This window comes from Furipterus horrens, unplaced genomic scaffold (genome assembly GCF_987537825.1).
Source record: "Furipterus horrens unplaced genomic scaffold, mFurHor1.1.pri manual_scaffold_5, whole genome shotgun sequence".
Lineage (NCBI taxonomy): Eukaryota > Metazoa > Chordata > Mammalia > Chiroptera > Furipteridae > Furipterus > Furipterus horrens.
The window spans coordinates 119,797,877-119,825,659 of NW_028327175.1; the positions used below are offsets into that span (position 1 = coordinate 119,797,877).

A 27,783-nucleotide genomic window follows, 5' to 3' on the forward strand; every position below is an offset into this window, starting at 1 on the left:
ACTCCTCCTCATGACCCCAGGGCCTGCACGAGGTGGTCCCTTCCCAGAGTTGGCTCCTCGGTCTAGGGCTGTGGACCCCAACCCAGACCCTGGGAAGTCTTGGGCATCGCTCAAGCTCTCAGCCCTGCCTGACTCCAGGTGATCTTCATTTACAGACCTGTCACTTTTCACAGGGACTTTTCTTTGGGGGGGGGGGGGTGAAGGGAGTTGGGGTCACAGGGACAGCTTTTCATAGTTAAATGTCCATAGGAAATTACTACAGAATTCTCTAAAACCATCTCCCTCATCACTTAGGTACCCAAAGTTGCATCTCACTGAAGCCTCCTGCCTAGGGAGCTGCCAGAACTCACCCCCACCCCTTCCTGGCCAGCCCTTGGAAAGTGCAGGGGTGCTGGGGCGATCCACTGCATTGCCCATCCCGGGTGGGTGCACACTCACGTCCGCGGGCTGGGTTCCTGGCTTGCTATGAACATGAAGGGATCCTCGAACCTGAGATGCACTTGGAGGCTGTGCTGAAAGACCTCTGGGCCCTAGGTTCTGAGCTGGCAAGTGTGTGGGGGAGCAATCCGAGAACCACAGGTAGAGGGTCCCTCACCTCCTCAGCCATCCTTCCCACCCTGACCCAGAAGCCTAGTCAGGAACAAATACAGAGAGGCGCGCACGTGCCCGTTGGGGCTTTCTCCAGCCAGTGCAAAAATCGTTTATTCTGGTTTCTTCCTGTGGCACCCAGAGTTGTCAAGGTTTTTTTTTGTCTGGGCACAGCTGAGCTGCAGTGTACCACAGCAGCCCTGGGGTGCAACAAGGCACAGAGGTGAGTCCTGTATCAGATGACACCAATGCCAGGGACTTCTGAGCACCAGGAAGGAGGTGAGCTGGCTATGCCTAGGGGTGCAAGGATTCTAGCGGGACAAGTAGCTCCAGTGTGTACGAAGAGGATGCAAAATGGCCCCAGTGTGTGTCCTATGGCCAGTTCCTTGGGAAATCTGCAGCACAAGCTGCCAGTGCAGGGTGTAAGCCCCCCTTGGGGCACCCATGAGCAGTGCCACCCACCACGTCCTACAAGCCCCATTCGTCACAGCTGCATCAAAGGGGCTCCCCAAGGCAAGTCACCACCAGCCAGCTGCTGCCCTGAGGCCACCCCAGGGCCCACCATGCTCTGAGTTCCATGATCCCAGGGGGACAGTGCAGAGTAAGAAGAGCTAAGGAGGGAAATGGAGAGGAGACTTCTGCAGGATGGGCCTGGGCTCTTCCCCCAGGGAGGCCACTGTGAAGGCAGCTGGCCCTGAACGTGTGACTCCAGTGGAGCACAGAGTGAGAACCCATGTAAGGACACAGTGAGCTCAGCAGGAGAGAGGCCTGAGTGTCCCCTCACCCACCCATAGCCCTGGGGATCAAAAGGACCCTGTGGAGAGTGTTGCCGGGCTCAGGAGTGGGGAGTCAGTGTACAGGCCAAGTAAACAAAGGGCCAGCTTCCAGCAGCTGGAGCCTCTCACGTGCTCCGGCAGCTGTGCATCTAGGTTTCGCTCCGGTACCGCAGGCGGGAGAGCCGGTCCCTGATGGCCTGGTCACTGCTGGGCCCACCCTCGGTCAGGCGAACCACCCTGCTGCTCAGGATGAGGTCCTGTATCTTGTGCTTGGCCACAGACACCAGGCCGGGTGTATCTGGGCTGGCTGGGCCCGTAAGGAGGATGCAGGCGGCATGGCGGCCGGGCTCAAACAGGGCCACTGTGGAGGACGTAGCTGTCAGGTCTCTTGGGACCAAATTCAGCACACCTCCCTGTGGGCGGGGCCCTGACCTGCACCAAGGCTGCACTCACCTTGGAAGGCGACGATATTGGCAGAGAGGTTGGCGAGCTCCAGCAGGACACTGGGCAGGGTGGGGTGAAACATGTACAGGCTGTGCTGGCTGTCTCCGGGTTCCTGCAGCAAGAAGCAGTGGTGGGGCGTGAGGCTGACGGGGCTGCGGCCACCTCTGCATCTGGGCCAGGAACCCAGGTGTCCTGGGCCTGGTAGCAGGGCAACGCTGTGCTCATCTCTTACAGGACACTCCTGACAGTGACCACACCCAGAGCTGTGTGCACTGGGGTCCCGGTCTGCAGTCCCTCAAAATGTCAGTCTGAACTTTGTACCCACCTTCCATCCCTGTACCCCCAGCCCGACCCTGGTCCTTCTCAGTATCCTCTATCTGGAACTCGGCCCCGTGCTCCCCAGTGTACCCCTCTTCTTTCCAGATTCCAGTCTCTGCCCCCGAAGCAGATTCAAGCCCCAGTCTCCCCTGTGGCCAGGGCGCTGTCTCATCCTCCCCACCCTCCCACACCTTCTCTTTTATCTGTGTGAGTCCAGTCACCCCATTAGCTCCTCTTAAGACTTAAGACTGGGCTCTGGGCTCTGGCCCTGGCTCCTGGCATGGCCGCATCTCGACTGCATGGTCTGCCCGTACCGTCTGGTTGGCACCGACCAGCTCGTGGAGGCCCCAGAAGAAGAAGGCTGAGCGGTGGTCTGCGGTGGGCAGGCTGGCAGACTGAGGGTCCCCAGGGAGGCCTGGAAGAGCCTGACTCCACAGGACGGCCCCAGTGCTGAGGTCCAGGAGCAGGATCTGGGGAGAGGATAGCATGGGGCAGCTGAGCGTGGGGCTCACACAGGCACCAGGGCCCCCAGCTATGCCAGCCCTGAATGAGCTGCTCCCTGAGGGTGACCAGGATATCTTCCTGAGGCCTCTCTTGTCCCAGCTCAGCCTCTAAGCCACAGCCCTGTCTGCTGTTCGGACTAATCTTCCTCAACTACTAACAAAGGTGAGATCACAAAAAGGAAGTGTAGCCAACCTGTCTGTCAATGCCGGTTCCATTTTCAATGACCGCAGCCAAGGTATCAGGTTTGTAGTGACCAAGGATGGGTTTTCTAGATAAATAGAGAAGTCACAGGGGGTCTCTGTGAAGAGATACCTGGGAACAGGGATGCCCCCCATCTCCTTGGCCAAACCTGGGTAGGGTCAGGGCTGCCCTGGTTGAGGGGGCTTCCTTGCCCCTCAGTGCAGGGTAGCACCAGATGACGGGAAAGAGGCCTCTAGCAGAAGCACACTGGTCCTCTCGCCCACTCCCAGTGGGGGCCTGGTGGTGCCCAGCTTGCAACAACTGCACAGGTGCCTGGAGAAGACCCTGTACCTGAGGACCTGGGCTACGCTGAAGGTCCACCGGGGTGCCAGCTCCTGCCAGTCCAGCAGCATACAGGCCTCGGAACCCACGAGGAGGAGGTCCTCGCCACTCTTCCCGGGAACGCTCATCAGATAATTGATGGCTCCAGAGCTAGAGGAGGTGGGAAGGACGCAGCTTGCACACAGAGACCAGAGGCAGGGACCCTTCCCCCAGCACTGCCCACTGGACTCCCACGTGCAGCCCCATCCTTCTTAATTTTCTATCTTGAAAATATAAAGAAGGATCCTCACCATGCATAGAGAGAGGTAAGCCCGCTGCTGGGAAACTTTTCCCTGTTTCTTTTAAAAATATTTATTTATTTTTAGAGAGAGCAGGGAAGGGAGGGAGAAAGAGGGAGAGACACACTGATTGGTTGCCTCTCATATGTGCCCCAACAGGGGAATGAACCTGCAACTCGTACTCTGGCATGTGCCCTGACTGGGAATTGAACTGGCAACCTTTCACTTTGTGGAATAATGCCCAACCAACTGAGCCACGCCAGTCAGGGCTTCCCTGGTTTTCCGTGGCCCCTGTTTGCCCAGTTCCTATGCCTGAGCCCAGGATGGCCTCACGACACCAGCAGCCAGGCCCTCAGCCCCTGACTGCTCCGAGCACTGAGGAGTGGGAGCTGGCCTGTGTGACACCACCCACACTGACGTGTGCAAAAGCAGCCCATGGTTGGTGGCGTTGAGCATGTCCTCCCAGCGGGGGTCTCTACTTAGTGGGCTGTCTCTCCTGGTTGCTTTTTCATAGATGTCCTTCACAGAGTGGCCACACAGGGAACCTGCTACTCAAAACACAGAAGAGCCTCAGGTCACCAGGTGTTGCTGGAGGATCAGGAGGACGTGCGCCCATGAGCCCCACTTCTAGAAACACGAAGTGCCCTCCTTGAGCCTGGGAGGGGGTGCTGAGGGCATCCATGGTTTTCTCAGCCTGCCAATGGTTAATTTGAATCCCTAGAATAAAAGGAGTCGACAAGCCTCACGGCAGTTACAGATTTCCTCACACTCAGCTTTCCCAGGGTGTACTGCTCATCCGAGGCCAGCATGGCCCCTGCATGGGAGGCTGTTCTGGGACCCGGCATGCACAACATACCGCAGGGGAGAAGGATGTAGTGGGCACCCGCCCTGGTGACATAGAGGAGGAAGTCACTGGTCTTGTCCGCCCCGAGGCTGCCTCGGCGGCCAATCTGGTGCCCGGTGCTGCCTGAATAGATGAAGCTGCTAATCTGCAAAACATGGGGTCAAAATTCCCCTGGTGTGGGGAAAGAATGCTTTGATTTAAGAGGGTCTGATAACAGGCGTCTGTGTGTGGCCTGCCTGGGAGAAGTGGGTGGTCTCCCAGGCTAGAGTCCCTCCCAGTACGTACAGCTTCACCCACGCCACAGTGGCACGAACAGGAAGGGCACTCCTGTTCTTGGGGAGGTCCAGGAGCTGCAGACAGGGACAAAACTGCCCCATTGTGCTGGGTCTGCAGGTGCCAGAGCAAAATCCCCCGACAAGTGATCAGACCCAAGTTCTGCCTGGGAAGTGAAAGTGGACTAGGGAGCAGAGAAGAGAGAGGCCACTTGGCATGCAGGCTGCAGTGACGCGGGAGAAGAGCTATACCTCCTTTTCCTCTTGGGTGAGAACCAGCAGATCCGGAGCCCCATCAGCATCAAGGTCAGGCACCTGAAGTAAAGGGCTTAGGACGGAAGTGTTCCTCCTGAAGCTGCTGGAATGATTCCACAGGGTCTCCCCTAAAACCAAACACACATCACTGGGCGCCGGCCCCAGGTCCCCTTCCACTGCAGCCTGGCAAATGCACAGATGCTGCCACTGGGAAATGAAAACATCTGCCAACAGGAGGCTGAAGGCAGGTAAAAGTGTGAATACACTGATAAGCACATGTGTAAGAAGTCCAGGGGCTCACATACCCATGTTAAAGTGTTGCTTCTGGGAATTGCAGAACTCCCCCACCTTTTGTTTACCCACTTTCTAATATTTGTCTCTAGAGTACCTTAGGGCCAATGCTGACCCTCCCCACCTGGATGGACAGGGCCTGACCTTGCCATGTCCTGAGTCCCCTCAGGACCCCTGTCTGCTGCTAGGCTCAAAGGCGGACCCTCCGCCCCCGCGAAGGCCCTGGCTGAGCGGCGTGGGCCTTTGCCCTTCAGAAGAGAATGAAGGTGCTCAGTGCTACACCTGTGGACTGCAGGTCCTGATCCAACAAAATCTTGTCCTTTTTAAAAGACTGATTCTTCTCAAAACATTTCAAGCCTGTTCTTTATTTTCCTCTATATCCTTAAAACCACAACTTGTAAGGGAAATGCTAATAGCCACCAAATCTAGTGTCAAGGCACAGAATTCCTCAGGCCCTTGGTAAGGGGTGGGTGGCCATCCCCTCAGAGCCTAAACACAGCTGGTTATAGGAAGGCCCGGTGAGGAGCACCCTCATGCCTAAGCACCAACAGGCCCAGGTCTCCACTCCCATGTGGGCATGGCCAGCGCGTGCCCCAGGTGCTGCAAAAGGAGGCTGCAGCCACTTACTCCCTATGACAAGCAGCAGCCAAGCTCCTCCTCCTCCTCCTCCGCATCTCTGCTACTCCACAGAAAGTGCTCTGCCGTGACCCCACAAGCAAGACTTAAACTGGAGGTGACAGGACACAATGGTGTGTGACTGCTGAGTGTCTGTGTCCCCCTGTGGGGGTTCCTTCCCACTCTGTAACCATCCTGTCCATCCAGTCACACTGCCTGCGAGCACAGGCTGACCCTGCTCAGAGCATGCTGGCTGGTCCTCCCACCTGTGGCGGTCCAGGTTGGGGTTCAGAGCGAACCGGCCTACCTGTAAATATGTCGACTGCGATGAAGGACCCGGCACTGTCCACGAGGATGCAGGCGGAAGATGCCCCGCTGTCCCTCAGCTGGGGGACATCACACAACACAAGGCCTCCATCCTGGGCTGCAGGCCTCTCCCACAGGATGCTGCCATTGGCCCCCGATACGGCGGCCACAAAGGAGCAGGGAGAGGAAAAGCCTAGAGGGGACAGACCCAGTTCTGTGGAGCCATGCACGCAGACCGCACACTGCAGTCCCCCCTCACACCTCGCTCCCTGCCACAGCCCCTACTGCCCAGGCTCACTCCCTTCACACCCAGGCCCCTTACCAGCCCCACCCCCATGGGGGGTCCCAGAGTTGACCCTGTGAGGGTCAGAGGTCAAACAGGGTGGGTGCTGAGACAGGAGCTTGCCTCCCAGTCTCTTTCTAGTCCTGCTACAAATGAAGGGCAATGACGGTTTTCAGAAATTTTACCAAGTGCTTCCCCTAAACACTGCAGAAACAAGGATACCTCTTCCTACAGAGAGTTCATCCTGTAGGAACAAAATTACCTTCACTGGTGCAGAACTGGTTGAAATCATTGCTGCTGTTGGTGTTTTTATAAAGAAACAGAACATCTTGGACCCTGTCCTTGTTTATGTCTTTTGTGGCCAGAAAGTCGTAGGTGACTGAAAAAGAAAACCACAGACTGTATTCTTCAGGCCATGCCTCGTTTAAAGGCCAGGGCGTGTCGGGCATGACCTACTTCTCTGCTCCTTGGGTTCAGTGCCAGTTAGAACCTACCACCGTGAGATCACCACTGGGACTAGCAACTCCCCACACCTCTTCAAAACACCAGCCATCCCCCCCACCCCCCGACGGATGACAGCATCAGAGGTTAACCTTCAGGAAGGGGCAAGCATGACACCTGGGTCTCACAAGTGGGTGTTCTGAGCACCTTCCATTCAGGAATGAATTCCTCCTTATGTCGCTTGGGATCGAAAGATACCACACTTCCTTAGTCGTTAGGGTCCAACCTTTCATTGGAGGACTCAAAAGATAAACTAAGAATGAAGTTGGGCCCTTATCTTACACCATATACAAAAATGCACTCAAAATGGAGCAAAGACACAAACTTAAGAGCTAAAACTATAAAACTCTTAGCAGAAAACATAGGGAAATCTTCATGACTTTGGTTTTGGTAATGATTTCTTTGCTGTTAATAATAAAAGCATAGGCAACTCTAAGAGTGTCCAGGGAGAGGCTGTTTCAGTTGCTTTTCATAAAGGCAAAAATTCCAGAGCGCCAATTTTATGAGAAATGGAAATGTGCTTTACTGTAGCTAAACCCTTCCGGAAGATTAGACTACAAAATCAGCTGCATATTTGCCACATTTCAGAACAGCCTTCTCTATATCTCTTCTGCCAGTTACTGTTTTTTTTTTTTTTTTTTAATTCTGAGAAGTAACCAAAAGGGCCACTTTCCTTTACTGACCTAGCCTGTCCCTTCTCAAATGGGAGCGCAGGCTGCTATCCTTTCATAGCAGTCCTTCCGTTTTTACTGAGAGGCTGCTCTTATAGCTCCTCCAAAATTCCAGGAAAACCGTGGACACAGAATTGGCAGCCCCTTAGGGCTGATGACTTCCACTATGCGCTGCACCAGGGCAAATGCCTCTTCTCCTCTAGCTTTGGCCCTCCTCTCTCATCTCTGATGCAAATGGACCCCAACTGCTCCTGCCTCACTGGTGGATCCTGCATGTGAGCCAGCTCCTGCAAATGCAAAGACTGCGAATGCACCTCCTACAAGAAGAGTTGCTGCTTGTGCTGCTCCGTGGGCTGTGCTCATTGTGCCCAGAGCTGCGTCTGCAAAGGCGCATCGGAGCAGCGGACAAGTGAGGCTGCTGTGTGCAATGTCAGGGAGACCCTGCTCCCAGAGTAAAATAGAGCCATGTGCTCAAACCTGCATTTTTTTTCATTCCACTCCGAGCCATTTGCCATGTATGAAATATGTGAGGGATAATAAAAGTTGGAGACTTAAAAAAAAGTAGATGACTTTCAGATTCCCAGACATAAATGTTGCCCTTACCGCTCACCTAGAAGAAAGAATGTCATTGGGGGGAAGAGGGACAAACCTGCCGCGTTGTAACTGATGCTCCACATCCCCTGTAACACCGGCCTGTCTGGACACGGGACGATGAAGGAAATCACAAACACCACCAAAAGGCAGGTAAACAGGGAGAGGAAAAACGCTGCCGTCCGGCATCGGGAGAGGCGAGACTGCAGAGGCGTGCTTTTCAAGTTATCTTCCTTTTTCAATTGGTTTCCCAGATTCTCCTGCAATCTCCCATCTTCCTTCTTCAAGGGATGAATTTCAGCTTCTAAGTCCTTGCTGTCCATCGTGTGCACATCCCGAAGTTTACCTCCTGATCACTGAGTCAATAAAACAAGAGTTGCAGCACAATACGGTCTCCCAGGCCCCGCTGTTCTCAGTGCCATAGGACCATGGTTGCAGAGGTGACTGTGGGCCATCAGCCCACGCAATGAAAGCAAAATAAATGTTTAGGGTGTCAACGGTTCCACTTAAGAAGGTCTTTAATTCAGAAAGGCAAATTGGTATAGAGCCAGCACAGGAAATATTTCCACCCCTCATACACTGATATTTCTTGCCCACTGACCCGGGACAAGCCTAGGGAGCTGCAGGGCAGTGCTGAGCCAGGGCTGATAAGGACTAAACATTAACTAAGTAAGCCCTGCCAGCTCACAGGCGGGGCGCCTCTGAGGAGCCTTCTGCCAGCCTGAAGTACAGTTGAAAAGGGTGGCATGGTGGGACTCCCTAGAGGGTCACGGACCCCAATTTAAAAGCATCATGAGTGAAGGTGGGCTCTGTAGCTTCAGCCTTGCCCTTTACTCACTCTGTGTCCTGGCAGCTCCTTGATTTGACAGTGCCTGATTTCCTTATCTGTAAAAGGGAAACAATATCTACTTTAGAAGACTGTTTTGAGGGTTAAATTAGTAAGTGAACAGAAAGCAGTATTTAGAACAGTACCTGACACATAAGAAGCACTCAAACACTAGTTAATTATTATTTTTCATATTAAAATATTTTATTTTTGGAGAGAAGGGAAGGGAAAAAGAGAGTAAGAGAAACATCAATTGTTTGCCTTCCATAAACGCCCCGGGGACCAAACAGGCAACCCAGGGATGTGCCCTGACCAGGAATCCAACTGGTGACCTTTCCGTTCTTTGGACGACGCCCAAGCAACTGAGTCACACCAGCCAGGGCACACTAGCTAATTGTTAAGAACAAGATAAAATATGTTAGAAGTTCCATGGAAGAAAGTGGACAGCTGCATGGATGAGTACAGGGGATATGCAGAGCTTCTGAGCCTTTATGGGGGAGAATAAACTCGTTCCTGCCCTGCTCTCCTTCCTGTGGCTGGACTGGGTGTGGGTGTGGTGAGGAAACCTGGAGCGGCCACCTTGGAAAACGAAATGGAAAACACTTCTGAAGAGGGTAAAGCCATAGGACAGAAAGAGCATGGGTCCCTACATGGAAACCATAAATGGAAACCACCACCATCAATCCTTGAGTTCTTTATTATATGAGAAAGAAACAAACTTCTATCCTGTGAAAGGCAAGATGTTTGCTGTTTCAATCCTTTTTAAATAGTCAAACCAGTATCCTAACACAAATTATATCGAGAGAATGGAAGGGATTATTTGAGCCAGCGTAAACTGTAATCCTCACCTAGCCAATGACTCAAAATGGGTAAACGAGAACATGCCAGAGGTTAAATGGAGGTAAAACCCAGAAGAAACAACATAAACGTGCTTCCTCTAGGAATGGGCTAAAGGAGGATGGAAAGAGACAAGAGCCTGATATTTCTGGTATAAATGTTTTACTTTCTAACTTTAACTGGTTTTCTCCATTTAATAAAAACAATTCATTTAAAAACCTGTGTATATACCTACTACGGTAGATTTAATTACAAAAATTAAAAATGACCAGTGTTGCCCTGACCTGGTGGCTCAGGTGGTTGGAGTGTCGCCCTGTGCACTGGAAGGTTTCAGGTTAGAGCCCCAGTTGAGGTGTGTACAGGAGACTGCTGGTCAATGCTTCTCTCTCTCTCCCCCTTCCTTTCTCTCTAAAATCAATGAGCACAGCCTTGGGTAAGGATTAAAAAACAAAAGAACAAAAAACAAAAAGTGTCGGTGAGGATGTGGAGAAATTGGGAGCCTTGTGTATTATTGCTGGTGGGAATGCAAAGTGGAAACCAGTTTGGCAGTTCCTCAAAAAGTTAAACACAGAATTACCATATGATCTAGCAATTCCACTTCTAACCCAAAAGAAATGAAAACACACACACACACACAAACTTATAAACAAATATTCGTTATTTGTAACAATCCAAATGTCCATCACCAGATGAATGGATAAGCAAATGTGGCAATCCTGTACAATGGAGTATCATTTGGTCTTAAGATGAATAAAACTCTCACACACTACAACATGGATGAGCCTTGAAAACATTTATGCTCATTGAAATAATCCAGGCACGAAAGGTCACATAGTATATGATTGCATTTATATGAAACATCCAGAACTGGCAAATCCATACAGGCAGAAAGATTAGTGGCTGCTGAAGGCTGGGGGAGGGGCAGTGGGGAGCAACTGCTAACAGATGCAGGGCTTGCTGTCAGGGCGATAAATGTGGTGGCGATGGTTGTAAAACATCATGAGCACTAAATGTCACTAATGATAAATTTTATGTCATGCGTATTTTACCACAATTTAAAAATAAAACCAAATAAATTGGTTTACATTCTCCTTAGTGCTGAGACATAGGGCTTTACCATCTTGGAAGTCAGAAAGGTGTGTCTGTCAACACAAGAGATCAAACAGTGACTCATGACCAGGGACCTCACCAAACCCAAGCACCTGACCTGGGTGTGGGAAGGTGGGGCAGGGTGTCTGAAGGACTAACTAGGGAAAGAGCCAGAAACAGAACCTTGACCAACAAAGGAGCTGCTTACTCAGCAAACCTGGTCACTTTTGTCCCCAGTTAAGGGGATGTTTGAGATAATTAAAACACAAAAATTCCGGTGGTAAAGGAAAGAAAACTGAATGAAAAATCAGAATTCTAAAATTATTGATTTTAAAAGCTCTATCTTTAAATTTTGCTCAATTAAGAGCTTTACAATGTTGGTCAAGAAACTCAAGCACTCAGAGCTAGAGCTGCCCTCATCATTAGAAGCCGGATCATTTACCAGGTGGCAGCAGGAAGTTGTCCTAAGACTGTCTGTTTAAGAATGAGGAGCATCAGCTCAAAATGACACAACTCTTCACATTGTCTCTGACTCTTATTTCCCAGACCTACCTTGTGGCAGGAGTACCTGGAAGACGTGTTCAACATTAGCTTCCGGACAGCTGCTGGTGCATTTGGTGATTGGGTCCAGTCAGGCGGATCTAGGGGTTGTAAAGCGGTTGGTGAAATGCATCTCAGGCAGCCTGTGAACCCGTCAGGTGAAGGATGCAGGTAATCCCACTTTCACCATCAGTTAATGACTAGATTTCTTTCTCTTGCCTCCTGGCCCCTGAACTGGAGACTCCACCCTCACTGTCAGCCAGAGGAAAGCAAAGGGGAGGAAGAACCTCTCCCAGTAATCAAGCTGCCTGAGGCCGCTTTCGGGTTGTTTTCCTTGAACTTCTCCAAAAGCTAAGTAAATCCAAATGCTGAGCCCAATCTAGTTAAACTGATCCTTTTCCTGTCAGTCTTAGAATCCCTAAACTACACAATCCCTAAAGCTAAGAACAAAGGAGGCTGCAGAACAATTAGTACTGATGTAGATGTACTATGGAGTTTTATTTCTTTTTAAATCAGCAATATATTATACATAACACATTTGAAAAGTGTAAAAGTGTAAATCTCCCTCCTTCTTGTGGCCCTCAAACTCAAGAGGAGAAGCATGTTAGCAGTTTCATAGTTTCTTTCTTTAAAATTCTTATCTTAGGATATGTTTATTGACTTTAAGGACACACACACACACACACCCCACCTTGAGAGAGAAACATCAATCAGTTGTCTCCCACACCTGCCTTGACTGGAGATTGAACCCACAGCCTTCTGGTGTATGGGAACACACTCCAACCATTAAACCACCAGCCAGGGCTGTTAGCAGTTCCTTATGGCTCCCTCCAATAATGCTTTGTGCAGTGTCATGTATCAAGTGTGTTTTTAAAATGTAACCAGAAATGTGACTCTTCTCCACACATGAGGAGATCTCAATTGTCTCACTGGCTTCCTCTTTTCCTGTTAAAAGAACTGTTTCAAGTCGGCCCTGACTGGTGTGGCTCAGTTGGTTGGGCACTGTTTCGCAAAACAAAAGGTCGCCCGTTTGATTCCCAGTCAGGGTACATGCCTGGGTTCAGGCCCCACAGGGGCACCTACTGATGGATATTTCACACTCATACCAGTGCTTCTTTCCCTCTTTCTCCCTCCCTTCCCCTCTCTCTAAAAATAAATATCAATAAAATCTTCGGGGGGGAAAAAAAAAGAACAGTTCCAAGTCTGAAGCTTCCTAAGGAGTCAAGGGTCTATATTTGAGATCCTTAAAACATGAACTTCACTAAGGAACATAAGCTCTTTGCATTGAAGATTCCGTAAAATAAAGTCTTTCAACCTCTACCCTTATACAAATATCTTCTACAAGAGGACTTCAAAAACACGTGGGTAAGAGGAGGCAGTGAGGGTGCACGCAGCAGGCTTCCACTGCTCCCGCGGCCTCTCCTTTTGGTTGGGGCGACAGGGCCTTCCTGATGCCCCACTGAGGACTGAGCTTGGGCTGTGCCTTTTTGGACGGCAGGGCTGCAATTCTTGTAGTTAGAACATGCGATTCCACATTCATCGAAGAGAGAGCTTTTCCTAGTCACCCTCAGATCTCCTCAGACTTCTCAGATTGCAGATTTCCTAAACAACCTGAGTACTGGTGTTCTTTACAAAAATATACAATTTTAGTATAGTTAGTGCCATCATACAAACCAGAGGCAGATTTATCAGCCACAGTGAGTGTATGTGTGCTGTATTAAAAAAGAAAAATATCTGATATACCAAGCAGAAAAATAACATATTTTCAGTTTTTTAAAAACAGCAGCATTAGCCCTGGCTGGTGTGGCTCAGTGGATTGAGTGCCGGCCTGTAAAGCAGGGGGTCGCAGCTTCGATTCCCAGTCAGGGCACGTGACTAGGTTACAGGCCAGGTCCCTATTTGGAGGTGCATGAGAGGCAACCAATCAATGTCTCGCTCCCTCTCTTTCTCCCTCCCTTCCCCTCTATCTAAAATTAAATAAAATCTTAAAAAATAAAAACAAAAAAGCAGCATTAGAAATCAATTACCAAAAAATATATGGAAAATAAAAAACTGTCTGAAAATTAAATGACACTTCAAAATAACCCATGGGTAAAAGAAGAAAATAAAAAATAAAATATTTTAGTCCTGGCCACTGTGGCTCAGCTAGACATCATCCCACAAACCTAAAGGTTGCAGGTTCAATTCCCACCAGGGATATATTGCTTTGCTGAAGGTAACCAGTGAATGTTTCTCTCCCTCTCTTTCTCCCTCCCTTCCTCTCTCTAAAATCAAAAATAAAAATAAAAATAAAATATTTTAAACTGAATAAAAATAAACATCAAAAAATTGTAGAAAGTCATTAAAGCTACACATGGGGAAATTTATAGCCCTAAATACCAATATTAGAAAGATTTCAAATCAGTATTTCAACCATCAGCTGAAATTAAAGAAAAAAAATAATTAAACTCAAAGTAAGCAAAAGAGGTAATAAAAAAAGTGGAGATTATTGAAATAGTTAACTGAAAAAATATTTTAAAAAATTAATAAAGAAACTGCAGCTCTGTTGTCATTGCATGCATATTTAGGATTGCTGTATTTTCTTGGTAGGCTGTCCTTTTTATTATACCGTGTCCAACTCTGCTCCTACTAATTTTTTTGCTCTGAAATCTACTCTATTATTAATATAGTTATTATCTTTTTTGATTATTGGGTGCATGATATATATATATTCTTTTTCTATCCTTTCAACTTTATTTTTAATCTTTACTTATTTTTTAATTTTTTTCATTTTTTAAATTGTTGTTCCATTACTGTTGTCTCTATCCTTTTACTTTCAATTCATCTGTTTTGTTATATTTGAAGTAGGTTTCTTTTAGACAACATATGGATAATTAAAAAAAAATTTTTTTTTAATCCTCACCCAAGGGTATTTTCTAAAAAATTGATTTCAACCCTGGCTAGTGTGATTCAGTGGATTGAGTGCTGACCTGTGAACCAAAAGGTCGCTGGTTCAATTCCCAGTCAGGGCACATGCCTGGATTGTGGGCCAGGTCCCCAGTTGAGGGCGAGTGAGAGGCAACCTACCTATCCATGTACCTCTTGCCCGTCAATGTCTCCCTCCCTCTTTCTCCCTCTCTTTCCCTCTCTCTAAGAATAAACAAAATATTTTTTAAAGTAAAAATAAAAAAAATGCTTAAAAAAAAAAACACATTGATTTGAGAGAGAGAGAGAGAGAGAGAGAGAGAGAGAGAGACAATGTGAGAGAGAAAGATTGACTGGTTGCCTCCCATATGCACCCTGACTGGGGATTGAACCCACAACCTTTCTGATGTATGGGACAACACTCCAACCAACTGAACCACCTGGCCAGGGCTGGATTATTAAAAAAAATTTTTTTTATTGATTGATTGATTTTTAGAGAGAGAGGGGAAGGGAGAAAGGGAGGGAGAGAGGGAGGGAGGGAGGGATAAAGAGAGAAAGAGAAAGAGACAAAGATATATCAATTTATTGTTCTTATTTTTGCATTCCTTGGTTGCTTCTTGTATGTACCTTGACCTGAGATGGAACCTGAAACCTTGGCATATTGGGACGACATTCCAACAAACTGAGCTCCCCGGCCAGAGTTCTAAAAATTTTCTTTAATGCACTCTGTCAATCTTTCATTTTCAGACCATTTACTTTCAAGAAATTATCGATATGTTAGGCCTTTAATCTGCCTTTTATAGTCTGTTCTTGTTTTTGTTTCTTGGTTCTCTTTCTCCTGACTTCCTGTGGATTACTTGAATGTTATTTAGAACTCCAGTTTGATTTATCTATGGTGTTGCTCTGGATTACATTAGACACACATAACTTATTGCAAACTACTGGTTTCAGCATTTTACTATTGTACTTTGAGTGAAATGGAAATGTACTTCCCTTTAAGTCCTTTTACCTATCCCAGTGTGTATTGTAATTGTATTAAATATTTCCTCTACATCCATTGAAAACCACATCAATATTATAGTTTTTGTTCTGACCATCAATTTAGAAAACTCGCAAAGAAACTTCTGTAACATTTACCCATATTTTTGCTTTTCTTATTTTTTTTCTCCCTAAACTTTCAAGATTCCTTCTTTTATCATTCCCTTTATGTTTCAAGAACTTCCTTTAGTCATTCTTCTAAAGTAATTCTACTGACAAGTTAATTTTCCTTCATTTGAAACGTCTTTATTTCTCCATCATTCCTGAAGAATAATTTCACCAGGTATAAAACTCAGGGTCTGAGGTATGCCTTCCTTGGGAAATGCCCACTCAAGTCTCCTTTTCATGTGAATTCTGTCTCCTAAATTCTAAGGGTCCCCACAAGACTTGCCACCAGGGCAGCAATGGGCAGCCACAGTTTGTCCCAGGCTAATCCCCTGAACCTGTCCTCAAGGTCCTCTTTTCTCTGACTTCCTAGTCAGCCAAAGCAGCCCTACGTAGGCTCTCCTGTTGCTTCTCCTATCTTAAGCCCTCCCTTGTTTCACTGTCCCAGCTTTAATATACTCTCAACAAAACAAAACAAAACAAAAAATAACTCAGGGTTTGATAGGTTCTTTTCTTTCAGCACTTGACAAATGTTATGCCACTTCCTCTGGCCTTCAAGGTTTCCGACAAGAAATCTGCAGTCGTTTGAATTGTTTTTCCCCATAAGTAACATGTCAATTCTCCTTTTTTTAGTTTTCAGGAGTTTAATTATAATCTCTCTTGGCATGGATTTCTTTGGATTCATCCTGTTTGGGATTTGCTCAGCTTCCTGAAGCTGTAAGTTTACATTTTTTGCAAGTTATGAATATTGTCAGCCATCATTTTGGTTTCCTGGAGCAGCAGCAGCACCTGGGGGAGTCAGGCCCTGCCAATGAGACTTCAATGTGAACAGACTCAAAAATGAAGTACCAGAGGCTTCCTCTTAAACCAAATTGGTAAGTTTATAAACTCAGAGCTTGTTTTCTTTTTGTTTCAAACGGCAACTGTTAAATTCCAGATAAGGATGGAGGAAGAGAAATTTAAAGCTATTTTGTCTCTAATATCACAGTGAAGCATTTGCAAACCACACACCTGGACAAACAATATGCCAGTCAAGTGTGTTTTTTGGTTCCTCATCTGAGGAAAGACCCATAACCACTGGGCATAAGTGTCCAACTCAGGGACAAAAATGGTGGTCTCTAAGCTGGCAAAATTCAATGGGAGGGTGATGTCTGGAGAACAGGAATCCTGGAAACTGTTAACATTTGTTCACATCAAGCCAATAGACCTTAAAAGGGAAACAAAATCCATGTGTGTGCACAAAAACAGTGTGGGGCAAAAGCAGGCTTACGGTTGTTCCTATGGAAAAATAATACAACAATTAATAAATAATAGCGGGGGACTTACGGCCAAGATGGAGGCTTAGACGGACACGCTAGGTCTCCCTCTACAACTAGAGAGGAATACAACTACTTCAAAACAAAGGATAACTAGAAATTCCAGAAAATAAAACTACACGGAAGCCCAACATATGAAGTTATAAACCAGCGGTGCCATTTGGGCAGGTAAGAGTTAAAGAGGGCAGAGCTGTTTGCGGTCGCACCTGGGACAGCGGCGGGGCAGCGAAAAATCCCGGCTGCAGTCAAGCCCCTGGCAGTGCGCGACCCCAGCGCTGGGGAAAGCAGCCACCGCATCGCCTTGAACAGTGAGGCCCAGGGGGGCGGGAGGACGGATCCCGGTCTCCTAGCTGAATAACTGTGTGAATCCATATTGGACCCCCGCCCCCAAAGAAAGCGCCACAGGGCTGCGAAATAGGTCGCGGACAGGCGCCGGTCGCTGAATTGTGACCGTACACAGGCACTGCCCCCTACAGCCGGCCCAAGAAAACAAAACGCATCTGTCAAAATGAGGCAGACAATTATAGAAATCCCAGTGGCACAGCTCACCAGGCAACAGATAGAGAACCTGACAGATGAACAGATAAGAAACCTGTCAGAGGCTCAGTTCTGGGCCATTGTTATCAGGTGGCTTACAGAATTCACAAAAGAGCAGGAAAAAGATAAGAAAGAAGCGAAAAACATTCATAACGAAAGGAACAAAACCACATACGAGACAGATGGTGAGGAAAAAAAATCCAGAGTTCATTTCAACAAACTGGAATATGGAGAAGGAACAAGCAGTCAACCAATGCAGAGAGAGGAAATGGGAAGCAACAATGAGAGGATCAGAAACCTCTGGGACAGCTATAAAAGGCCCAACATAAGAATCATTGGTTTGCCAGAGAGTGAGGAAGATGAACTAGAACTTGAAAAATTGAGTGAAAATATAATAAAGGAGAACGTCCCAGACTTGGGGAAGGGAATAAACTTGCAGGTCCAGGAAGCAAGGAGAGTTCCCAAGAGACTGGACCCAGAGAGAACCACTCCAAGACACATTATAATCAAAATGTCAAAAATTAAAGATAAAGAGAGAATCTTAAAAGCAGCAAGAGAGAAGAAAAGAATTATGTACAAAGGGGTCCCAATTAGACTATCAGCTGACTTCTCAAGGGAGACCCTACAGGCAAGAAGGGACTGGCAAGAAATATTCAAAGTAATGAAAATCCAAAACCTACAACCACGAATACTCTATCCAGCGAAATTGTCATTCAGAATAGAAGGACAGAGAAAGTGTTTCCAGGACAAAATAAAACTGAAAGAGTTCATTAGATCCAAACCACTGTTATATGAGATGTTAAAGGGACTGGTTTAAAAAACAGAAGCTAGGGAGATGAAACAAAGGCAAACTAAACAGGCAACGAGAGTGGAAAAGGAACTGTGGGTATGGGAAGCATATTGGGGGGAGGTCAACAGGGAGGGGGAGTGGGGAGAGGGAGGGAGATGATATAGGAATTGGGGATCATGGTAGGAGGGAATGGAATAGACGGAGAGAGGTTGGGAGGAACTGTATGCACAACTAATGGACATAATCTAAAAGGGGGGGACAACTGGAGGGAGGGGGGCCACTGGGTGGAGGGGAGCAGAGGGAAGGGAAATTGGCACAAATGTAATATTTTAATCAATAAAACACATTAAATCTGAAAAAATAAAATAAAATAAAATAAATAATAGCATACCCTGGCCAGGTAGTTCAGTTGGTTAGAGCCTTGTCCCAATACACTGGGATTCTGGGTTTGATCTCCAGTCAGGGCACAGAAAGAAGTAACCAATGAATGCATAACTAAGTGGAATAACAAATCAATGTTTCTTTCTCTCCCTTTTTCTCTTTCTCTCTAAAATCAATAAAGAAAATTAAAATAAATAATAAACTGTGTTTTATGTACTCACAACTGTAAACCTACTTTTGTCCCACCCTGTATATGAAATTGAATCAATGCTTTACAGATACCAAAAAGGAATTAAGCAATTTTCACCTAAAATAAAAGCTATGAAGATATAACAGTTGAAGAAAAATAAGGAAAAAGACCTTGAGGTTAAGAGAATTATATCTTTATCTCATCTGCATCCAATGTCCTTTTCTGTCTATTCTAACAAGGTGGTGGTCTTGAGGACAGAAATTAGAAATTGAGTCACAGGATTGTCAGACAGTCATTGACTGGCATTTTTTCCTATCATTTCTAAGCATCAGAAATGATAACTATATGCTCTGGCCCCTGTAGCCCAGTGTTTGGAGTGTTGTTCTATAATAGAAAAGTTGTGGTTCAATTCCCAGTCAGGGCACATGCCTGGGTTATGGACCAGGTCCCCAGTTGGGGGCGTGTGGGAGGCAACTGATCCATGTTTTTCTCTTGCACATTGATGTTTCTCTCCCTCTCTTTCTCCCTCCCTTCCCCTCTCTCTAAAAATAAATAAATATAAAATAAATAAATAAAAAAGCAGATGTTTTAATTTTTTAAACATTAGTTTTTTTTTTTTTGAGACAAGGTCATTTCAGGGTACTTTAATAATAAGTCAGATTTTATTTATTTATAAGAGGGAGAGAAAGAGAGGGAGAAAGAGGAGAGAAACATCATCAGTTGCCTCTCACTGCCCTCAGCTGGGGACCTGGCCTGAAAACCAGGCATGTGTCCTGACCTGGACTCAAATGGCAAGCATTTGGTTTGCAGGCCGGCGCTCAACCCTCTAAGCCACTCAAGCCAAGGGTTGAATTTTACAGCACTTTTAAAAGGGAATTTTCAAACAACGAGCCAAAGAGATCAGATTTTCAAAATTAAGCACTTTAACTAAAAAGATAGTTTGCATATTTAAAAAATTGGCTTAAACCAAGTAAAATTTTTACTTATTTTTTTAAAAATTTAAAAAAGATTTTATGTATTTTCAGACAGACAGGAGGGAGGGAGAAAGAGAGGAAGAGAAACATCGATGTGTGAGAGAAACATTGACTGGTTGTTTCTCATGTCCCCAACTAGGCACCTGGCCCACAACCCAGGCATGGGCCCCGACCAGGAATCAAACCAGTGACCTTTTGGTTCACAGGCAGACACTCAAACCACTGACCCACACCACCCAGGACTAAAATTTTTATTTTTAACAGCATGCCTTAAATTCGTAAGTTTGGGTTCATCTGAGAATTTTGAGAACTTAGTACTACAGAGTGATGTCTGTCAAGGAAGAATGAAGCAGAAGGTTTACTTCTGTGTGTCCAGAAATTCTCACACAACCAAGTCATTGCTTTCTATCACTCAGAGAATATCTACTCTTTGCATTCCTCGACCACACTAAGGTGACAAATTTACAAAGCACACGTTATTAAAATCAAGGCTACTTCATATTTAAGTATATAAAACTGGAGGGGAAAAAATGTATCTGCAAATTAAAAAAGAGAGAAATACATGTCTATATAAGCAGAGGAGTTACTCAGATAAAATATATAAATATTTTTCTTTTGGACTTTATTTACTTATTTTTAGAGAGGGGAAGGTAGGGAGAAAGAGAGAGAGAGAGAAAGAAACATCAATGTGTGGTTGCCTCTCCCATGCCCCCAACTGGGGACACAGCCGGCAACCCAGGTATGTGCCCTGACTGGGAAACAAACCAATGACTTTTTGGTTTGTAGGCCGGCACTCAATCCACTGAGCCACACCAACCAACCAGGGTGCAGACAAGTTTTTTTAAATGGAGAAAATATGTAAGAAATACTTAAGGAAAAGCTCTAAGATTATCTTCACTATATAGCTTCACCAGCTACTAACAAAAACTTAAAGGGTTTTGTCAATAGCTTAAAAAAAGAAAATGAGAAGATCACCTCACCACACCAGAACTTATGACATCAAAAGTTCCTCTTGGGACTTCCGGCCAAGATGGAGGCCTAGACAGACACGCTGCGTCTCCCTCCACAACCAAGAAGGAATACAGCTACTCAAAACTAGAGACAACAAGAAGTTCCAGAAAATCGAGCTGCATGGAAGTCCAACAAAGTTATTAAGAAGAAATACTCATCCAGACAGGTAAGAGGGGCAGAGCCAGGGCAGAGCGGACAGGACACGGTGTGGTGGTAGCAGCAGCGGAGGCAGCAGCAGGCTGGCAAAAGCCCGGTCACATGTTTTAAAAAGTAAGGAGGGACACCTGGGGGGTTCTCCCAGCACCAAAGCCCACAGCTCAGGGCTCCAGCACAGGGAAAATAAAGCCTCATTGCTTCTGACTGTGAAAACCAGTGAGGGTTTGAGGCGGAGGAAGAAACTCCTGGTGTCTCAGCAGAGTCCGCTTGTCAAAAGGGCCTCCACGGTCTTAGAATGTCCACAGACCCACCCACTCTGGGAACGACGGCCAGGGCAACAGCTAGAGAGGCACCAGTCCCATACAAAAGAGGGAGAAGTGCCTGGAAAAGGGGTGAGTGCTGAGCAAATGGCATTGTTCCCTCTCAGACCCCTCCCCCACATATAGCACCACAACATGGTGAAATGGGTCACCCTGTACTGACGAATACCTAAGGCTCCGCCCCTTACAACGTAACAGGAACGATAGCTCTACCTAAGACACAGAGGCAAACTTAACACAGGAGTCTGTCAAGTTGAGGAGACAAAGAAGTATGACCCAAAAGAGGGAACAGATCAGACTTCCAGTGGGAGAACTAAGCAATGAGGAGATAGCCAACCTAACAGATGTAGAGTTCAATACACTGGTGATAAAGATGCTCACAGACTTGACAAATATGCTTCAGTATGGCAAATGCATAAGGGAAGAAGTGAAGGCTGTGCTAAATGAAACAGGAAAATCCACACAAAACCAATGGTGAAGGGAAGAAAACCGGATTTGGAACATAAGGAAGAAATAAAGTCAAACAGTACAGAATGAAGAAACAAGAACTGACAAAAATGAGGAGAGGGTTAGGAACCTCTGGGACAACTTCAAATGTGCCAACATCCAAACCATAGGGGTGCCAGAAAGAGAAGAGGAAGAGCAAGAAATTGAAAGTTTATGTGAAAAAATAGAGAAGGGAAACTTCCCTAATTTGGCCAAGGAAACAGACATATAAGTCCAGGAAGCACAGAGTGCCAAACAAGCTAGACCCAAAGAGGACCACATCAAGACACATCATAATTAAAATGCCAAAGGTTAAAGATAAGGAGAGAATCTGAAAAACAGCAAGAGAAAAGAAGAGGGTTACCTATGAAGAGTATCCTATAAGACTATCAGCTGATTTCTCAAAAGAAACTTTGCAGGCAAGAAGGGACTGGCAAGCAGTAGTCAAAGTGATGAAAAGCAAGGACCTACAACCAAGATTACTCTATCCAGCAAAGCTATCATTTAGAATGGAAGGGCAGAGAAAGCACTTCCCAGACAAGGTAAAGCTAAAAGAGTTCATCATCACCAAACCATTATTATATGAAATGTTAAAGGGACTTACTTAAGAAAAAGAAGATCAAAACTATGTACATTAAAATGACAACAAAATCACAACTATCAACAACTGAATCTAAAAAATAAAAACAAAATCTAAGCAAACCAGAATAGGAACAGAATGATAGGTATGGGCATCATTGGGAGGGTTATCAGCAGGGAGGGGGACAGGGGAGAAATGGGGAAACGGTGCAGGGGTTAAGAAGCATAATCAGTTGGTACAAAATAGACAGGGGAATGTTAAGAATAATATAGGAAAGGGTGAAGCCAAAGAACTTATATTTACAACCCGTGGACATGAACTAAGGGGGGGGTGGCTTGTTGGAGGGAAGGGGGGGTACTGGGTAGAGGGGAGCAAAGGGAAAAGAAAATGGGACAACTCTTAACAGCATAATCAATAAAATATACTTAAAAAAAAAAAAGATAAGTATAACAGCGCACATTCTCTTCCCTCCAGGGCCTGTCTTCTTGCACAGACTTCATGATCTATAATCAGTAATGGATTTTATATCAAGTGTGCTCAAATGTTTGTCCCTAAATAAGAATTGTTTAAGGACGTCTTTTCCATTAGGAAGTCTGTGTTATGGCCAAGAGTGGCCCAAGTATTCTGATAGTTCCACATGAGTGTTTGGGAGACACCCACAATATCCAACTAGGCAGTACTGGACTTTCGGCTGAGCAAAGCAGAAGTCAGACAATGACAGCTACAGTGTTCAGCCGTTTATGCTGAATAACTATTTCCTCTCTTTACCAAGCAAATAAGCCCAAGACAAAGAATAGGCCCTTAATCATATTTCAAATGAGGACACATTTGAAGGTCATGGTGCCTGGGTAAAGGCAAATGCAGCTCTCCATTCGCAGTCAGTAGCACTCACAAACCTCAACAGAGTTCCTTTCCTTTACACAAGTGCATCACTTTTAAAGTTACTGAGGATGGCTCACAGTACCTCCTAAATGTAATGTACAGATATAGTTACAGAAACAGGGGAGTCCAAAAACAAACCCCAGAGTTTGCAGCTGGGAGATAGGCAGCAGGAAGCAGCTTTCAGGATGCCCTTGTATGCCTGGAGCTAGTGGCTGGATACATTGTTGCAAAGATCTGCTTTACTTCCAAGACTCAGGAAGATGGGAGGGATCTTGGACTGTGGGCTGGTACTGAAGAAGCAGACAGAGCCTATGTAGGGTTCTGTGAATGGTCAGAACTGTTTGCAACACCCACTGCGTGAGAGGACGCAGGGGGAGAGAGGAGGCAGGGAGGAAGAGAGAAGGAGCTGTGGACATTTTTGGGGCTGGGTCTGGCTCAAGGAGGCTCTCTCTCTCAGGCTCTCTCTGGCCCTCACGCTCTCACTCTCTGGCTTTTGTGGGCTCCCTCCATCTGGCTTGGAGCAGGGGTCCCCAGGCTGCTTTAAGAAGAGGCTCTTGCCAGGCTGCTTGGAGAAGGAGAGGAGATCCATGCGGTTTGCAGGAAGAAGGCAGTTTACAAGGAGGCTGAGAATCCAGGCGGTTCTGCATTGAGAGCTGGAGGGCACCACAGCACAGAAAGGACCTCCCCAATCAGAACTGAGTGATTGGCAGCTACTGGTAAAGCTGAACTGTGCCTAGGAAGTGGGGAAACGGTGTTTCTGACTTTCCTAAGTCTGGCCAGGTCTGGGAGGGGGAGGCAGGACTATGTGTAAATAAACAATTCTTTTCCTTTTCACCAAACTCTGGTATTCAGAGTTATGATTCTGGTGGCGGGCAATCGGACCCCTAACTAAACAGCCCGTGGGTTCTGTTTCAATCGGAGCAGCCCAAGGGTTCTGTTACAATATGACATTAAATATGGCCGGGGACGCTGAGGTAATTCCAATAAGCAGGATGAATAGCCAGTACGCACTGAGGACTGTGGCTCGCTCAGACCAACAGCGGCGGGAAGCCTCATCCTCCTTTTTTTGGATTTTACAGATATGCTAATTAACAGGGAGGGTCCAGGAAAGAGCTCACAGGCAGATCCTGGGAATGTTTACAAAATACTTGAAACTTACAACAGAGGAAGCTTAAAGGATTAACTAAAGAGAAGCTTCCTGACCAACAAGTCTATATAGCATTCCTAGACAGAAAGACAGGAAAACAAATCTAATCACTTACTCTTTTAAGGCTAAGAAACAGATACACTGTTCAGAAAGCAATTAAGGTTAAACACCATTTGTCAGAAAGCAATTAAGGTTAAACACCATTTGTACTTAATTTTGTCTGATTTCCTTATCAACGTCAGGGAAGATGGAGTACTCAGCAAGATTCTGTTTAAGTCACAGGATGTCTTTAAGATCCTGAGTCCTGAGCAGTCAGAGACTGTCAGCAGCAGCAAGTCTAGCTCGCTGCTGGGATCATTAGACACCTGGACCGAGAGGCATGTAAACATACCTCAAATCAGAAGTCTTGATTTCCAGCATCACCTAAAAATAAGTTAAGGAGGAGTATTTATCTGCATTTCAGACAAATAACTAGTACATAGAATAAGTTGTCTTGATTTGCCCAGAAAATAACAAAGTAAGCCTTTTTCCTGAATTCTAAGGCAGATTTTATTTCCTTTGGCTCTCCCCAAAATCAGTGTTACTTTTATCCTTACATAAAAGGGAAGAGGAAAAGCAAAAACTCTGAAAAAGATAATGAATAATTCTTACTTGATCACTTTTGATCAACACTACAAAACAAGTAGTATTCAACTTCAAATTACTTACTTTTTAATCATTATTTTAAAAATTTAAAAAACATTAAGTAAACGTTTAAATATTCATAAAAGTGGAGACCATCAGCCCATGTACCCATTACCCAGGTTCAACAATTACCAACATATAGCTGATCATTTTCATCTGTAAGTCTGTGCATTTCTCCCTCTGAGCCATTTTCAACTTTAAAAAATTTGCTCCACTTTAGCTATGTCTCTCGGTCTCTCAACATCTGCTTCCTGGTTATTCAGTTCGGAATCAGCATTCTTCCCCTCTTCCTCCTCTTCCTTTATTCTCCTACTTTTTGACACCACATCCAGACAACCTAACCTCCATGAAGGATTTTACAAAGTGAGTGTGGGAACAAAATTCACTAAATTTGTGGGCTTTATAAAGACCAAGTTTGAGTAAAATACACAGTACATTTTGAAACATCCAACCAATTCTGTCTCTTCAATTTACCTATCTCTTCAATTTAGCTCCTCCTTCCAACAGGCACTGCTTTATGTCATATTTTTGTAACTCCTTACCTGGATTTCTGTATCCCTCTCAAATATCCTTTCTTTCAAGCTGCAAAAGACAGCGTTCTAAAATGTCTCTTGATTATGTCATTCCCCTGCTTAAAACTCTTGTAAGACCTGTAACAACTTTAGAACAAAGCTCAGACAGCCCGATTTGGCTTCACGTCTTTTCACCACCTGGCTCTTGCCTACCTCTATTGTCATCTCTCCCCAAACCCTATGCCCAACATCTGTTCCCCTAGTCACCCTGCTGATCTTTGTACACACTGTTCCTCTGCCTGTCTTCATCTAGTAACTCCCACTATGCTTTCAAAGCCCACTCAAACCTAACCTCCCCCTTTACACTGCTCCGCACTCTCTTGAGCCACAGGTGATAAGCCATGATCACCTAACTTAAGTCACTCCTGAATGCCTGACCCACAGAAACTGTGAGATAATAAGTGTTTGAATTTGTGGATGGAAAAAAAAGTAATAAAGAACAGAAAGTGAGAGAATAGGGGACCAGTAAGACCACCCCACCACCACATTACCAAATCCTGACAATCTCATTTAAGACCTTGGCCCTGTCTATTTCTGGTTCTCTGGACTTTCCTGTATGAAAGGCAGTGGAATCCTTCCACAGGTTGAATCAGTTTTAATGGATTTGTGACACTTGAAGCCAAAAGCACTCCAATCAATGCAACAAGAAAACTGGTAAAATGCCCTAATAAATGTCCAAATGATACCAGGGTCATTTCCTTTATTTCATCCTTTCCTGCTCCGTATTTTCTCTTTAACATGATTCATATTTTGCTTATTTATCTCATTTGTTATCTGTACTCTCCTGTAGAATTGAAGTTCCTTGAGGACAAGAATTTTGTTTTGTCGAGTGCTATATCCTCAGCACCTAGAACTATGCCTGGCACTCAGTAGACAGTATTTGTCGAGTTAATTTAAGCTGCCGTAAGCTCACTGTGAAACAGTAATGAAAAAAGTGGTGTGATCTAGAGGTGCCATTAGAAAGACATTAGCAGTCAGTACTTGGAGATGAGTACAAAACAGAACCTCCTCAGCTGAAATTACAGGGTTTCTTTAAAAAAAAGCAAATAATTGTAATTACCTATCGGGACAAACTTATTCTGCTCAAGGGCGAACTCTCTCTTAGCTAGTTATCAGCCACTCAGTTCAAGGAGGAGCTGGGAGCTCTTTCACAGACTGCGTTTCTTTTTTACTTTTAGACTCTGCCTTGCTTTTTGTTCAGTAAGACAGGCTATACATGAGTGATCTTTCCTACAGATGAGTAAGTATCAGCTGAGCTTTGGGTGACTTTGCCAGTTTGTTTTACAATATCCTCACAAAAGGACATGACTATCTGATCCTTGCAAGAGAATTCTCATGGCCATTTCGTTTTAGTATTACTTATGTTTTTAATTAATCTCAAGCAACCCAGACAGGCACCCTCAAGAACGTTAAGTAGCAGTGGCTATTTTACCTGCTGTGCAGGCAGCATGGGGTGGGAAGTTTCCTGCTGGAAGTTGAATCCTGTCTTTGGGAAAAACGGACTCAAACTCAACGCAACTTAAGTCCAGGCTGCGGAAATCAGACCTGCTGACCCTCTGGGGCTGGAAGGGCCGGCGGAGCTGGCTGGCCCCAGCTTCTGCGGCAGCCTTTCCACCCACACCGCTGCACAGACACGCGTGGCCTCGAATACCAAGGGGAGGTGGGCGCGAGCTCAGGCGGAGCCCTTCGGGGCTGGGTTGTCCTGGGAGCCTGGGTCATCGAGGGGGAGACATCGGGTCTAGAGAGAAGAGGAGAGGCCCCTTCTAGTACAAGCAGGAGGATGAGTACAAGACCTTCACTCACCTGCAGCCGCGCCCTCTAGTCAGCACCACCGACCTCGAGGCCGCTCTCCTCAACACCGCCTTTAAAGCGTCACTTCCGGCCTTCGGCGTGGGAGGAGCAGGGGCGGAAGCGCGTTGACCGGGCCCCGCCTCCCAGCTGGTCTCGGTTGCTAAGCAACATAGATGTTGGCCTTGCTCTCCAGGGGGTCTGAGGCTTGGGCCCCCAGTCTAAATCCCGCGGGCTGAGCTGGTGGATCCCGGCCCACATCTGGTAACTGGACGAATCTCGAGACGCGCGAGTAACGGGCGTGCGCGTGAGGGTCCAGCGCGCGTGAGCTTGCGGTCGCCACCACGCAGAGCTGGCCTTGTCATTTCGATGGGCTTGAACTAGGGTTTATTCTCATTCCACGATTATTAAACGCATCTTTCTGCATGTTTATTAGCCATAACATTTTCTCTTGTCTGGTCCAGTTTTCTGTTGATTTGTTTGCCATTTCTTATTGTTTCTTAGCGTTCTCTTTTGGATATTAAATTTTTGTCAGTGATTTGTGTTATAAATACCTCAGTGTGCGTCTTTT

The 27,783-nt window shown here is 46.1% G+C and overlaps 1 protein-coding gene and 1 pseudogene across 5 annotated transcripts; one reads left to right on the plus strand and one right to left on the minus strand.

The window, feature by feature from the left end:
- Window positions 1–663: 663 nt before the first annotated feature.
- On the minus strand, window positions 664–27,293 carry FAM234A (family with sequence similarity 234 member A). Of its 5 annotated transcripts, none has more exons than XM_090277397.1 (13): window positions 27,228–27,293; window positions 8,898–8,944; window positions 8,118–8,415; window positions 6,559–6,675; window positions 6,015–6,206; window positions 4,799–4,929; window positions 4,287–4,419; window positions 3,849–3,978; window positions 3,162–3,302; window positions 2,823–2,898; window positions 2,441–2,596; window positions 1,818–1,920; window positions 664–1,725 (listed from the first exon to the last, which is right to left on the minus strand). In XM_090277397.1, exons 3-13 carry the CDS (start codon window positions 8,380–8,382, stop codon window positions 1,514–1,516), a joined length of 1,656 nt encoding a protein of 551 aa, XP_090133523.1. In that variant the 5' UTR covers window positions 8,383–8,415; window positions 8,898–8,944; window positions 27,228–27,293; the 3' UTR covers window positions 664–1,513. The 5 variants fall into 5 exon arrangements, with proteins under 5 accessions (XP_090133523.1, XP_090133522.1, XP_090133525.1 ...); XM_090277396.1 differs by lacking the exon at window positions 27,228–27,293 and adding an exon at window positions 11,364–11,484; XM_090277399.1 differs by lacking the exon at window positions 27,228–27,293 and adding an exon at window positions 10,007–10,103.
- On the plus strand, window positions 7,703–7,924 carry LOC150009561 (metallothionein-1E pseudogene; annotated as a pseudogene).
- Window positions 27,294–27,783: the final 490 nt, after the last annotated feature.

Excerpts from the sequence above, each read along its gene's own strand:
- FAM234A (XM_090277401.1), bottom strand. The coding sequence starts at position 8,382 with ATGGACAGCAAGGACTTAGAAGCTGAAATTCATCCCTTGAAGAAGGAA. Across the intron at positions 6,676-8,117 it reads CATCAGTTACAACGCGGCAG|TCACCTACGACTTTCTGGCC; the intron begins GTTTGTCCCTCT and ends TTTCTTTTTCAG. Across the intron at positions 2,899-3,161 it reads AGCGTAGCCCAGGTCCTCAG|AAAACCCATCCTTGGTCACT; the intron begins GTACAGGGTCTT and ends CTATTTATCTAG.